Source organism: Dermacentor silvarum, chromosome 1, assembly GCF_013339745.2.
Source record: "Dermacentor silvarum isolate Dsil-2018 chromosome 1, BIME_Dsil_1.4, whole genome shotgun sequence".
Classification (NCBI taxonomy): domain Eukaryota; kingdom Metazoa; phylum Arthropoda; class Arachnida; order Ixodida; family Ixodidae; genus Dermacentor; species Dermacentor silvarum.
In genome coordinates this window covers 309,914,867-309,928,130 of record NC_051154.1, presented here as the reverse complement: position 1 = coordinate 309,928,130, position 13,264 = coordinate 309,914,867, and the positions used below count along the sequence as shown (strand labels likewise).

At 43.5% G+C, this 13,264-nt stretch overlaps 2 protein-coding genes across 2 annotated transcripts in view; both read right to left on the bottom strand.

Moving 5' to 3' along the window:
* Nucleotides 1-803: 803 nt before the first annotated feature.
* Nucleotides 804-4,335, bottom strand: LOC119453143 (uncharacterized). Its single transcript, XM_037715155.2, has 2 exons — nt 4,150-4,335; nt 804-1,531 (listed from the first exon to the last, which is right to left on the bottom strand). The coding sequence occupies exons 1-2, from the start codon at nt 4,211-4,213 to the stop codon at nt 1,269-1,271; spliced, it is 327 nt and encodes a 108-aa protein (XP_037571083.1). The 5' UTR covers nt 4,214-4,335; the 3' UTR covers nt 804-1,268.
* A 299-nt stretch (nt 4,336-4,634) lies between these two features.
* LOC125943134 (translation initiation factor IF-2-like) overlaps nt 4,635-13,264 on the bottom strand; it is a 129,203-nt gene continuing 120,573 nt past the window's right edge. Inside the window, exons 4-5 of the mRNA XM_049661538.1 lie at nt 5,211-5,584; nt 4,635-4,676 (exon numbers count right to left, since the gene is read on the bottom strand). Coding sequence (XP_049517495.1) covers nt 4,635-4,676; nt 5,211-5,584 — 416 coding nt within the window. The remainder of the gene's footprint in view (nt 4,677-5,210; nt 5,585-13,264) is intronic.

Here is a 13,264-nt window from a genome sequence, read left to right as displayed (position 1 = left end):
GGTCAGGCGAGGCCACGAGCAGTGCGGGAGCTTGAATGACGATAAGAACCGAAAAACAAACAACAAGGAAATAGCAGTTGAGTTTGAGCTCTTGTGCTGGAACGTCTCATCTCTGTCGTGTGCTCCACGAAGTAATGGACTGTGGAATGTGACTTGGCGAAATCATCAAATACAGAAAGTGCATAACGCCACTAGAAGTGCAGCAAAAGTGGGAAAAAAAGGGAGGCGGGGCTTACGACTTTGAAGTAATGCATTGCTTTGGGTATGGTAGGAGAGAAGGCATGTAAGGATTGTCACTCGAAAATGCTAGTTGAAGCTAAGGGGGGAGGGTGGCTTGCACCCTGGCAGCATGACAATGCAGTATTTCAATTTATCCTGTCTCCTCAAATATTGAACCAACTCAAAAAATTATTGTGGAATAATACTGCCAGCATGGTGCCTTACAACTTGAAGTGTACACCAAAATTTCACATGGGCCTAGTCTGAGGCACCTCTAAATGAGTACAAGTAGTTAATGTGTCATGACACCATGACGCAGATAGTCGTTACACAGGCCAGCATAGTGCAATCTTTTGATGCTCGCCACGCTCGCTCTGTTGCCTCCTATGCTGGTACTGGTTGCAAGGGCTGATGCAGCAGCATAGCAGAGTGAGCAAGTGTCAAAACGCCAAAGTCCCATGTGGCCAACTTCTGTTTCATGACATCACGACATAGTAAAAATGAAAGTTCCTGTAGAAAAATGAAATGTTATAGTCTTTATGCTGCTCTGAGGCTTTGAACCATCTTTCTTCTAGGGCTTTAGAGGCCCCGACTTTCATATAAGGAAGAAAATAAGCCTTAAAATAACATGCCAGTACGCCTGGTAAATGTGTCTTAGACGAAACCCCCCCCCTTAGCTTACACATTTTGAATGCTCCTGGGGCCGTATTCTGAAATGTTCCACTTCGACGATAGTTTGCCTTTCGCCTTCAGGCGCACGCTGATTGGCTGGTTGAGCAAAATTGAATGACGCTGGGCTCAACGAGCCAATCAGCTCATCCAATTTTGCTGAAGCAGCCAATCAGTGCACGCCTGAAGGCGAAAGGCAAACTATCGTCGAAGTGGACATTTTAGAATACGGCCCCTGTATGTGCCTCTTGCATGACACACGGCACCAAGTACTCATCAAGTGAAGGGGGGCAAAGATCAAAAAAGTCGCACACTTGACTGCCGTACAGACATGTGTGGCAGTTGGCAAGAAGTGTTGCCACACGGTACATACGTCCGACTCATTGACGCGACATTTTTTTATTCTTGTGGAAGTCCACAAAGGCAAACTCTGTGGCAACCTTGCCAAACCCCCACTCCACAGCTTGCCGCACCCTGCTCATCCCCTTATTGAAAAATGCCTCGTAAGGTTGCAGGGTGGTGCCTCCAAACGGCTTGTATAGGAGTGGGAGCAAAGGGTAGGCAGGGTCGCCATAAATCACGAACTTGTTGCCCATTGTGACCTTCTCGAGGTTTTCATATAACTTGGTTGCCTTGAGAATGCCTGAAATGGAGTAGTGTTTTTAAGATCCTGCATAAACAGTGGTGATATTCTTACATTCACATAAAACTACACATACAAAAACATATTTCATTATGAAGTGCACCTATATTATATGAAAGTTGCATCATGCAATATTGGAAATAAGTTGAAATATTAAAATTTGGGTCGGCCTGCTGTGCTCACAGTCTCACAAAATAAAACTTGCAAAAATGAAGAAACTTTTGTTTCATAAAGCAGAGTATTAAATCCAAATTGGATACTGTGATCACAATTGCAAACAATGAATTGCTAAACATGCCTACATTTAATAATCAGGCTGTAATGCACTATGGCTCATGCCACTGCAAAACAACCACGTGTGCTTTATTATGTACGATTATCCCTCATGCAGACATTCAACTGTGCCAGTCGTGCGCAATGAAATATGAGCTAGTGCAGCAGAGTTCGCACCCTGTTCTACACAACCTGCACACATGAAATATCTATGGCTTCGGCAGTTATCACTATCTAGCAAGTGCATACCAAGAAACTTAATCTCTGCTCTGATGAAAAATAACTGTAGGAGGTAAATTATGTGTGTAAAGCGCAAATCGCTAGTGTTGCATGACTGATTTTCAAGGGCAGCCATCCACAACATTTTGATCAACCACTATGAATGCTATACTGAAAAGCTGTGGCAGCTGTACTGGTTTGAATGAACCCTTGGCTTTTACTGCAGCAGTAGTTATGAGCTAGAAAATAAGCTTGTGCTGTCATGTTAAAGCGGAAGAGCCACAGCAAGGGCCTCCATATGAGAGGGCAGGCTGGAGAGATGGAAGCCAACTAAGCATTTATGATCTTCAACTCTACCCCTCAAAACTTTAACCAACTCTCCAGCAATTTTGTTAAACCAGTTAAATTATATGCTGTTAAGCAATGTTCCTTCATAGGTGTAATTTTATACTCCATGTAAAATAAACATATTTTGCACCTGAAACTAAAAACAACCTATGGGATAAGAATCCTAATCAATGCGCGACATTACTTAGCCATCATACTTTGCTATCGTTGTATTATGCCTTCACTCACAGTCATATTGCTTACTGTGTATCATCCTGGGGTAATACATATCTGGTTAATCACCTTCACTCCTTTCTGAGCGAGCACACTTGCACTCCTTCAGAAGCATAAAATCCTTCCTTGATCGCCTTAAGGTTAAATATTATGGTTATGCTTTACGGTTAAATATACGTAATAATCACGCTATTCAAGACAAGAAACAACCGCATTCCACTTAATGTATTTGACAAGGTAAACCTTTATGATTACAATAACACCAGGCCTGCTTTCAATAACAAGTTCTTGCTACCAAACCTATGCAGTAACTGTGGACAACACACGGCCAAATTTGCAGCTGTAGCATTTTACAATAACTTGCCCAATGATTTAAAACTGTGTGCATCCTTTGTTACATTTAAGAAAAAAACTAATCATGTTTCTAATATGCGGTTCAGTTGATAATTCTCATGTTTGCTATTACCATTTTGTTGTACGTGAATTATGTTTAACAGTTGAGCTTACTGATCGCCGCTAATTTATGATCACAGTTGCTTACTCACATCTTTTCATGCACCTCAGAACTGGAGGTTCCCTCACAACCTAGAGTTATGGCACCGCCTCCTGTATATTCAGCCCAATATGTACCACCTTTGTAAATAATAAACCTTCTTTGATTTGATTTGAAGACACATTGCAGTTGCAACGTGACATTCTGCTTGGTGCGTTGTTTCGAAGCCAAATGTTAAGCTTGTCAAGGCGTCAATGTGCAGAGGATGCATGTATTTTTGTATGGTCCATCAGCATGTCTGCCAGCAAACGATTACTCCAACAACTATTTTATTCCTGCTGAGAAAAAGTGGCACATTGCTTCACCATGCTATAAGTTTAATTGCTACAACCAAAGCATGACACACATGTGCAGATATGGTTTCCCAGCATCAAATTTTCCACGACCTGATGCCTGTTTCCCTCTTTCTACTTGCACGTCTTTTTTAGGTTGTCGCAACCCAGTGGTTGCCTCACTAATTCTCATACAACAGTGATACACTATTTTTGCAATTCATGAGCTGGAAAGTAGCTCTTTTTTATGATCTGTCCAGGTATTTCAGCTGTCAGGCCAAGCATCTACGGGAAAACTTTCATATCACAAAGATCTGCAATTCTGTAGCTGAGTACAGCAAGCAGTGCACAAGCCAGAAAGAAAACCAATGGGCTCTGCAAATGCCGACAAACTTAGTTCAGGGCTTTTCAGTTATTGTAAGTGAAAGCAGCTACTTCACCATGAAACAAATCAAAAGATTGGCAAATTTGGTACCAATGTCTGAAGGCATACTCCAAATAAATTAATACAGATAGTCAATTACCTCCCAAACGATGGGGGCGAAATTCAACAACCTCTGTGTACTTAGATTTAGGTGCACGTTAAAGAACCTCAGATTGTCCAAGTTTTCTAGAGTCTCCCACTACAGCGTGCCTCATAATTGGATCGTGGTTTTCGCACGTAAAACCCCATAATTTTTTTATTACCTCTCCAACTGCATGTGCACAGTTCCTCAAGATTTCAGGTTATGCGCACTTACCCGCATCATGACGCCGCCCCTTGAAAGGCCCATCCAGTTGGCAAATGATTCCATTTGGGCACATCACAGCCTGATACTTTTGCACGTGGTGCCTCTTGTGCCCTGAAAAGTGTTCTTGCTGCTCAACTGTCGGGCGACAAATTTGACGTGCTGTACCGTCTATAAACCCCCAGCAATTGTCCAGCGGGGCACCTTTTGCACGGACAGCCTGAGAAGAAGAATAGAAAACAGCAGAAAATTGAGTATAGGAGGAAGCTTGAAAAGATATGTTGTCGCATAGAAGTTAAGGGCCGTAAAGCAAGCACACCTTGTCACACCAAGTTGCTCACTTGCAATGGTTACATAATTTGTCCCCCCCCCCCTCTTTTTCTAATGTGCAAGTGGCACCTTTAACACACATCTCTGACATGTTAAAAGGCTAACAGACATGGTGATGCAGCGTAACGGATTTATTTCAGTGAGGTCCTCAAGGAAACTTATCTCTATCATGTATGGTGTGCAGATTTGTGTATGCCATTTGTGTTTACCTGTTATAAGCAGAAGTGGCAAACGAAAGGCCACGTTCATTGAACTTTGGCTGTATTGAGCCTCCCCTAATCAATGCGCCTTCCTTTCACTTCAGTGTGCTTCATATTGCTACAGGCAACCATTCTGCTGAAGGCACAGCCAATTTCACGATCGTGACTGGCTCCATCCAGCCAGTAGCGCAAAGGAGAGAATCTCAATCGAGATTTTCGATCCAGATTGCGCTTGATTTCGACCGAGTGCCAGTTTGACCGAGTTATCAGACGTGCCGCGTTCGGGGGAACAACTTTTCATTTCTCGTAACGCTTAAATTTGCATGTAATTCGGGCCGTTTAATGTTATGCAGGAAAACTAATGACTGCACTAGAGACTAATCATGACGAATCATTAGAAAATGCACAAATAAAACATCCTACTGCATGTCTTTCTTTTTATTACGGAGTGTCGAGTGCCTTCGAATAAAGCTGCGTAATGTTGACACATTTATCGACAGTGCATAATTCGCGTCTGAAGGGAGTTATACCAGTACGACTCACCTCAGAGAAGTTCTCGATGGCGAGCAAGTTCAACCATTGGTGCGTCGTCAGGTCAGCGAGTAGATGGTCGAAGTGGTACTCGATGTGCGCTAACACTGTCGACACCACGCTCGATAGCACAGAGCTGTGCCTATTGAACAGTAGCTCGAGCTCGCACAGACGGTTCGGGTAGGCTAGGCGCCGAAGCGTAATGCAGAGCGCCTCGTTGCCTGAAACACGGACGCGCTGGGCGCTGACGACCTCTTCCGGAATCTGAAGAGTTGATACTAGGTCACGGAAGTCGATCTTCTCAAACCGAAACATGCGGTAGAACACGTCGTTGTCCATCGCCTCCACGTCCAGAAAACCGTGCTCGTTCAAGGTGCGCCGTGGCGCTGGCTCCGGTTGCAAAAGACAAAGATCGTCAATTTCTCTACGCGACAGGGCGTGCAATAGCAAGTCGTCGCTAAGGACGCTGTAGTTTGACATTTGCACTTGAACTCCTCTGTGCCGTGTTCAATGAGAAAAAAACGTCTTAAATAAACTGAACACTAGATTGTACTGCAGAAGCCTAACAGTGTAACCTAACCAAGTTCAGCGAACCGTTGCAGTCGCGTTGAGTGAGGATAAGAGTCAGCCAGTTAATCACGGACGCATGCACGCACCTATAAAACATATCAGGCCTATCACAGCAAAATGAAATACCGCTATTCATAGGTTTATGGCTACTTCTAAAAAAACTAAAAAATATTAACAAAAATAGCTATTTTGTTCTCGGCACGTAGCTGCTTTAGTTTTCAAGGTATGAATATAAGCCACTATCATCATCTTCATATTACCGTTCCGTATCGAACAACCGCGCAGCTAAATCGTTTTGGGTCGTCGCGGTACGGTAAGACGGAACGGTAATACCGTACCGTATACCGCACTTACCGTACGGTAAATTGGCACTGCTAAAACTCTCTAATGAATGAGCCGGGAACGAGCCGTGAACGAACCGTCGACCCCGTCCGAGCCATCCTGACCATGACGAATTGTGGCCGACAGTTGGGCTCTGCCGGGAGGGGACCTTCCTGCGGGTGAATCGTCATCCGCCCGCACTGTCACGCCGGAGACGGGGTCAGTGTGCCCCCCCCCCCTTCTCCCCCGTTTGTGCCCGGTGAGGTGCATGTGCATAGCATGAAGCTCTCGTCGGAGAAAAAGTGCCGTGAACCTCCGGATTGGCGGGACAGGGCGAAATCCGTCTCCTGACGCCGGATTGGGGGAGGGTGACGGGACAAAGGGAACGAAGGTGTTAGAAGGCGACGACGCACGCTCGGTGATTTTCTTCGACACCTGGAACTTGAACCGAAAACATATATCTTCAGCACTTCTTGAAATTCTCCTGTAAATATGTAATATAAACGTATATATTTAAACGTCTTGGGTGTCGGGCCCAGCGCCACGTTCCCTTACTCCGCCTGCTGACGGGAAAACCCAAATCCTCGGACACCCTGTCGCAACAATAGGCACGCATGTGACGTGGCGTCGCAGCCCATAGGAATTTAAGTGCTGTTTCGCTACTACAGACGACAGACGCTGGATTTTTCGCTCAATGAGCCATTTGATGCTTTCGCATCAAAAGTATTGTGCTTCTACCTTGTGTCATTAAAAAGTTACAGAATAATTAGTAGCCTTCGCTGTGCTTTGTGAAACCGAAAGTTGGAGGATTAAGTGGTGCGTTTTCATAAATTTCATCGGTTTATATTAGTGAAAGGTCAATTTGCTACTGTTTTCTGCGTGCAGCTATAATATATTTTTAAAGCCGCAATATCCTCATATAAATTAGCTTTTAATTCTCACAAGGGGCTCCACAACAAACCAAAGCCAAGTTTACATATATTGTGTCTCTTACCGATGCTCTTTCAGCAATGCCCTGCTTTTTTCACTAAGCATTGTCTATCAGCTTCACAAATAAAATCCCTTTTGTGGTACTAGCAGCCTGAGGTTTCAGTTTAGGACGCGAAAGCGGCCGAAGTAATAGTTTGCATGCCGTAAACGCCAGGCAAATAATGACCCGAGCATGTAGATACAGTATTCTGAGCTAGTTTCTCAATAACTGCAAATATACGTATAGTAGAAGTGCCACGAGGCAAGGAAAAAGCTAATTGATGGCTCTGCTACACGTCTGCAGCTATAAATCCCTCTAGCATTTTGCTTTCTTGAGTATTGTTTCGGTGAAGAAAGCAGACACCCGTGACAATATTTTCCGACTGTATTGGCAGCCGGCATCATTGCAGGTCAACAAATGCAGTACTACTCTTTAAATTAAATTATGGGGTTTTACGTGCCAAAATCACGATCTGATTGTGAGGCCCACAGTAGTGGGGGACTCCGGAAATTTGGACCACCTGGGGTTCTTTAACGTGCGCCTAAATTTAAGTACACGGGTGTTTTCGCATTTCGCCCCCATCGAAATGCGGCCGCCGTGGCCGGGATTCGATCCCGCGACCTCGTGCTCAGCAGCCCAACGCAGTATACTACTCTTCCTCTTTAGAACTGTTATGTTGGAGTGGTATACGCAGCGTTGCGTTTTATTTGTCATTTCAAAGGGGCGAGTGGCATGTTTTCTGCTCAGCAATCCAACCATTTTCATCCTAAGTTTTTGAAGGACAGGCTTCCTCATCCACAAATCCGATGCGAGGCGTGCCTCGGCCTGCAAGCTACCGGTGCTTCAGGCATAGCGTCCTAGACCTAACTGCGGCCTAAACAGTAACCATTCGTTGCATCATTGCGGAGAAAATGAGTTACTTTTCATATAGCTGCGGCGATTTGCCTTAGTTATCGACAGTGACATCTTATAGTGCGCGCTGTTTTCGCTTTCCGAGCGCGCGTGGACATTGCACGAAACAATGTTTCCAAAGGAGAGCTTATGGCGCTAGCACCTAGCGACATTATGTTTCTCAAGGAACACAGAGAGGCTTGCTTGCTTCCTATGCCATGGCGCATACCCACCACGGGGGATTGGCCAAGAAGCCGGCGGTTAAACAGGTGGGTTGAAATTATGCAATGAACCTAACTGATGTTAAAGCCGTATTTTATTTTATGTTACAGGGAATTAGTGTGCTTTTTGGAAGAAGATCAAGGTAGAAGGTAATAAATTTCAATCAGTTTAATTGGAATTTTCGAAATTAATAAATAATCAACCAGTAAATTAACGTAAATTGGAATTTTGTAAAATAATATTAAACAATATATCAGTAAGTTAACTTGGTATTCTCCTTGTTTCACCGAGGAACTCGCATACGGCCCTGCATACGTCCCTGTGGCTAAAACCCAGTGTATATGCCCCAAAAGATAGAATATATTCAGTGTTTATAGCGATGCCTAATTTTCGGAACGGAATTTCGAAGTATTTCTTTCTCTGGATTGCGAATCGGCGGCAGTTTAATAAATAATGATCAATGGTTTCAGGTTCATTGCATAAATGACATAGAGGGACATCGCCAGACCAGACCTGTGTAGATAAAAATTTAGGGGTGGAATACGGCATCGTAATTTTGTAATTGAGATTTCCAATTTACGTGTGGGACACCATTGATTATCCCAAGGGTAAAACAAATGCTTTAAGTCTGTGATTTGGAATGTATGTTTTGCAGAGTAATTTAACAGACATAGTTTTCTAAACCTAGCCGCGGTGATATAAGCAGAAGTCGGCAGAACATGCATGACTGGTCCCTGTAGGGATGTACGTGCGAGTGCGTCGGCCATTTCATTTACGAACAAACCATGGTGACCTGGTACCCATATTAAACGCACCAGACGTAAGGTCAAAGGGATTAATCTTTCTAGTTCGTTCAAAACTGTATTGTCTGAGAATGAGGTGAGTGCTGTGCAAACTGACAACGAATCAGTTACTATTACAGATGTCGAAGAATTTCCAGGAAGTTTACGAAGAGCTAATATAATTGCTAATAATTCTGCCTGAAATATAGGTGTGAAATCAGGCAGTCGCATTGATTAAGACCAGGATAGCGCCTCAGAAAAAATACCTATACCCGCTTTCTCGTCACACACTGATGCATCCGTCGCTATTACAGTATTGATTTACATTTGCGCTAAATGATCTTGCAGTAATCCGCTTAGACATTTAGTTGGCAGGAGTTTAGCATTGAAAGAAAATATGTCATCAAATTCAATTCTGATAGCATTTACGGGTTTTTTGAGGGGAATGATCTCGCGTATCTGAACCTTTAATGGTTCTAGTTGAGTTTGCACAAAAAGAACCTGCGGATTGTATAGACGGGACCATGTTTCTTCAAAGAAGGCAGATCTTTCCGTAATATATACATACTGCGATCGCCTCCATGAAGATGCGTAAATGTTTAAGTAGGTTTTTACTGTAAGGATGCGGAATCTGATAACGAGTGTGGGTAATCGGGCTTCTTGATATAATACATTATTAGCAACAAATTTTGGCAATCCAAGACAAATCCGGAGGGCCTCTCGCTCTAGAAGAACGAGGGGGTTGATCTTGTATGCTGGACCACCAGAGAATAAAACACACCCAAATTCCAATATGGGTCGAACATACACAATAAATCATAATGAGAGTGTCTCTGCGTAGGCCAGAGCAGCGGTGACCGAGTTTTCGAATCATGCCAACAGCGCGCGCTGCCTTAGACGTAACATGTTCGATGTGGTTGCGCCAACTAAGTTTTTGATCGTATATAACGTCTAGATACTTAATAAAGTCGCGCTGAGGGATTATTTCTTGATGGTATTGAAGGGAGACATTAACCGGTATACTTAAGGGAAATACAAGCAAGGCACTCTTGCTAACATTTAATGGCATACGAATATCATCAAGCGAATCTTCAAGTATTGCTAGATATGATTGTAATATTGTTTGTAGAGAGTGAATGTCACTCGCTGACGCAAAGAATGCGACGTAATCTGCGTAAACATACACTTGTACATCATCACACAGTGGAATTGAGCTCATTAGAATATTAAACAAAATGGGAGAAAGAACGGAACCCTGTGGAACTCCCCTGGACTGATTATATTTTCACGTCAAAACACCGCCTTGTGAGCAATTGAATTTTCTACATCTTAGGAATTCATAAATCCAATTTGTTATATATGGAGGAAAATTCATGTTCTTTAGGATATTGAGGAGAATGATATGCTCTACACTGTCGTATGCCTTAGCTATATCAAGAGCCACTAGCGCTGCAAACTGTCGCCTGTGACGAGCAAGCTTAATACGTCCCTCCAAATCAACGTGCGCACACCAAATCGAGCATCCCGGTCTAAATCCGATCTGACATGAGCTCAGTAATGTGTTAGTAGTTAAAAACCTCATTATACGGATGTGTAACACTCTTTCTATTAGTTTCATAATGTTAGATGTTAATGCAATGGGCCTTATGTTGTCCATAAGCAATCCCGCTCCTTGTTTCTTAAGTAGGGGGAGAATTTTAGCAAGCCTCCAATCTGGAGGAATCCAACTGTTCTTTCGGGAGTAGTTGATGATATTAAGTAGGTCTTGTGCAGATACGTCGAATAATATTTTTAGCAAACTCGTTGTTATGCCATCTGGACCTGGAGCTGAGGCAGGTAGCAGTCTTACAACGTGCGAAAGCTCTTCAATCGTCACATTTATAAAACTGTCCTCGGATGCAATCTTGACAAAGTTCAATTGTAGCTGAGCTGTAAACGGTTTTATAGTCCTCTGGCATTTTTTTCCAATGATTCTGATAATTATTTAGGCGATAGGATTACTGAATCAATATTTACTGGCGTTGGTATAGCCTTGCGAAACCGAACAAACCTAAAACGCGCTTTTTTATTGCCACTCTTCGACAGAAAATTATATCGTTTTTCATCATAATTACTTTTTGCTAAAGATACTGTTCGTTTAAACATAGCTGCAGCATACGTATAGTTACTCCAATTTGTAGGGCATTGGTTAAGAAGTTTCTTCCACGCAGCCTTTCGGCGTCTATAATCTGGTGCACATTCAGAGTTCCACCAGGGACAGCCAGAACTACCTTTTGCTTTCGATACTGCCAACTCAGATTTCTTTAGGGTACCCTTCAATACCGCGCAAAGGCGTATAGCTTTAGAATGTCTCTCCATACCTATCAAAGATGCTAAAGTGGACGGCAACGTTTTCTTAAATTTTGAATAGTCGACAAATACACGTACTTCATTATCTAAAGAAATTAAGGGGCAGACAGTATCCATCAGTATACGACGGTGATCACTACTTGTGGCGTCATCAACGACAGCCCAAGATGAGGATGATAAACTTGAGCTAGCAAATGATAAGTCTAAGACAGAGCGCGACTGACAGCGAACAAAAGCTGCAACTTTAGTATTTAAGCAAGTAAAACTGTTCGAAGAAGCCCAATTCCAGAAACGTTTCCCGGATGCATCAGTGCGGAAGCCCCACGCCACATGATGTGAATTGAAATCACCCGTGAACAACGTGTTCTTTTTGCAGTAGGTCAAGGTGACCTCAAGTGTACTGACATCTTGTATCCCAGCAGGGAAGTAGGTATTGACTACAGAAAGTGGTGCGCAGCCTGGAAGTGTTATCTCTAATACTAAAATTTCGCATTCAGGAGACGTAGTCTGATATGAAATGTTTGCTCTATGACAAATTTTGATAGGGAAGGCCTATCCACTCGAAAGCAACGATAGTTTCTTAAATGAAAATCTTGACCAGCTGTCAACCATGTCTCTTGCAACAGTATAATATCAGGAGTATGTTGGGTAATTAGATATAACAAATCAGTAGTAGCAGAAAGTATTGATCGGCAATTCCATTGGAGTACCCTAAGGCACCCTATGTTGACGAAAGCTGAGCAGCAGCCACTGCTTGCTCCAAAATGCTCTCTTTCAGAAAGTCTGTCCTATAAAGGGAATTTTTCGCACAATTTTTTGTTTTGGAGTTAGTAGGAGAATTAGGCAGTTTGTTAGTAGGAGATCTGGTGCGTTTATGAGTCCGAGGGTCCATGTCTACATCCTGATTGCTTAGCGACTCTGATTCCGAGTGAACTTCTTGATCAAATTGTTGTGAACTTGAAGCCCGCGCTAAATCTGTGCTCGTGGAGGGGAGTGATTTCGGCAATTGTGATTTAGGAGACTGAGAAAGAGTGGAGATCTGATTCTGGACATTACATTTTGTTACAATCTGAGATATCTCTGAGAATTGCGTTGACAGTACTTGCGCCAATGAGTCTGTCAGATTTCCTAGAAGCTTTTCTATTGCTTTTTCAACAGCTTTCTCTATTACGTTTGTGATCGTCTGGGAAAAAGATGAGTCTGTACTGAGTGATTGGCGGGCTGTAACTCCAGCATATCCCTGTGTTCTGCTCTGAATTTCTGCAAGAGCTTCTCGACGAGAGCAACGTCTTCTTTCTATTATTTCAACTACTTGAAGCTCCTTTGATCTTGCGGGGCAGTTAGAATCGTCAGCGGGATGATTTCCATTGCACAAACAGCATGATTCATCTGGAGATGTGCAATTGTTGTCATTATGTTCATCCCCGCATTTACGGCAACGAGTGGTTGATCGGCAACCGTTAGTGCTATGTCCAAAAACGCCAACACTCGAGGCACTGTAGTGCTCGTGGGGCTAGGGGTTTCAACCCTGTAAATCAATGGCCAGGCCTCAATCTCTGATGGGCGAGCCGTCCCTGCAAACATTGCGATAACTGTTTCAGTAGGGACCTTCTTGTTGTCGACTACCCTTGTGCATCGATAAACAGATAGTACACCTGCCGGGGAAAAAATGTCTAAGATTTCTGCTGGACTTAGACTTACATCTACACCGCGGACTAGGCCTTTGTAGCAAGCTAAGTGAGGAGGGATGTGACAGCTCACCGGGTGCGAAGCGAAATTAGTGCATTTTAGCAGATCTTGCACACAAGCCTGGTCCGGAGACGAGCAGAGGATCCCCCCTCGTCCAAACTGTCGAACCTCGGTGATTAGCTGGAAGTGATTGGAGACTTCCCGAAGTTCCGTTTGACTGGCTTTTGGATTCTTCATACGGATCATCCCCCATTTGTGGGTACCAAAGCCAC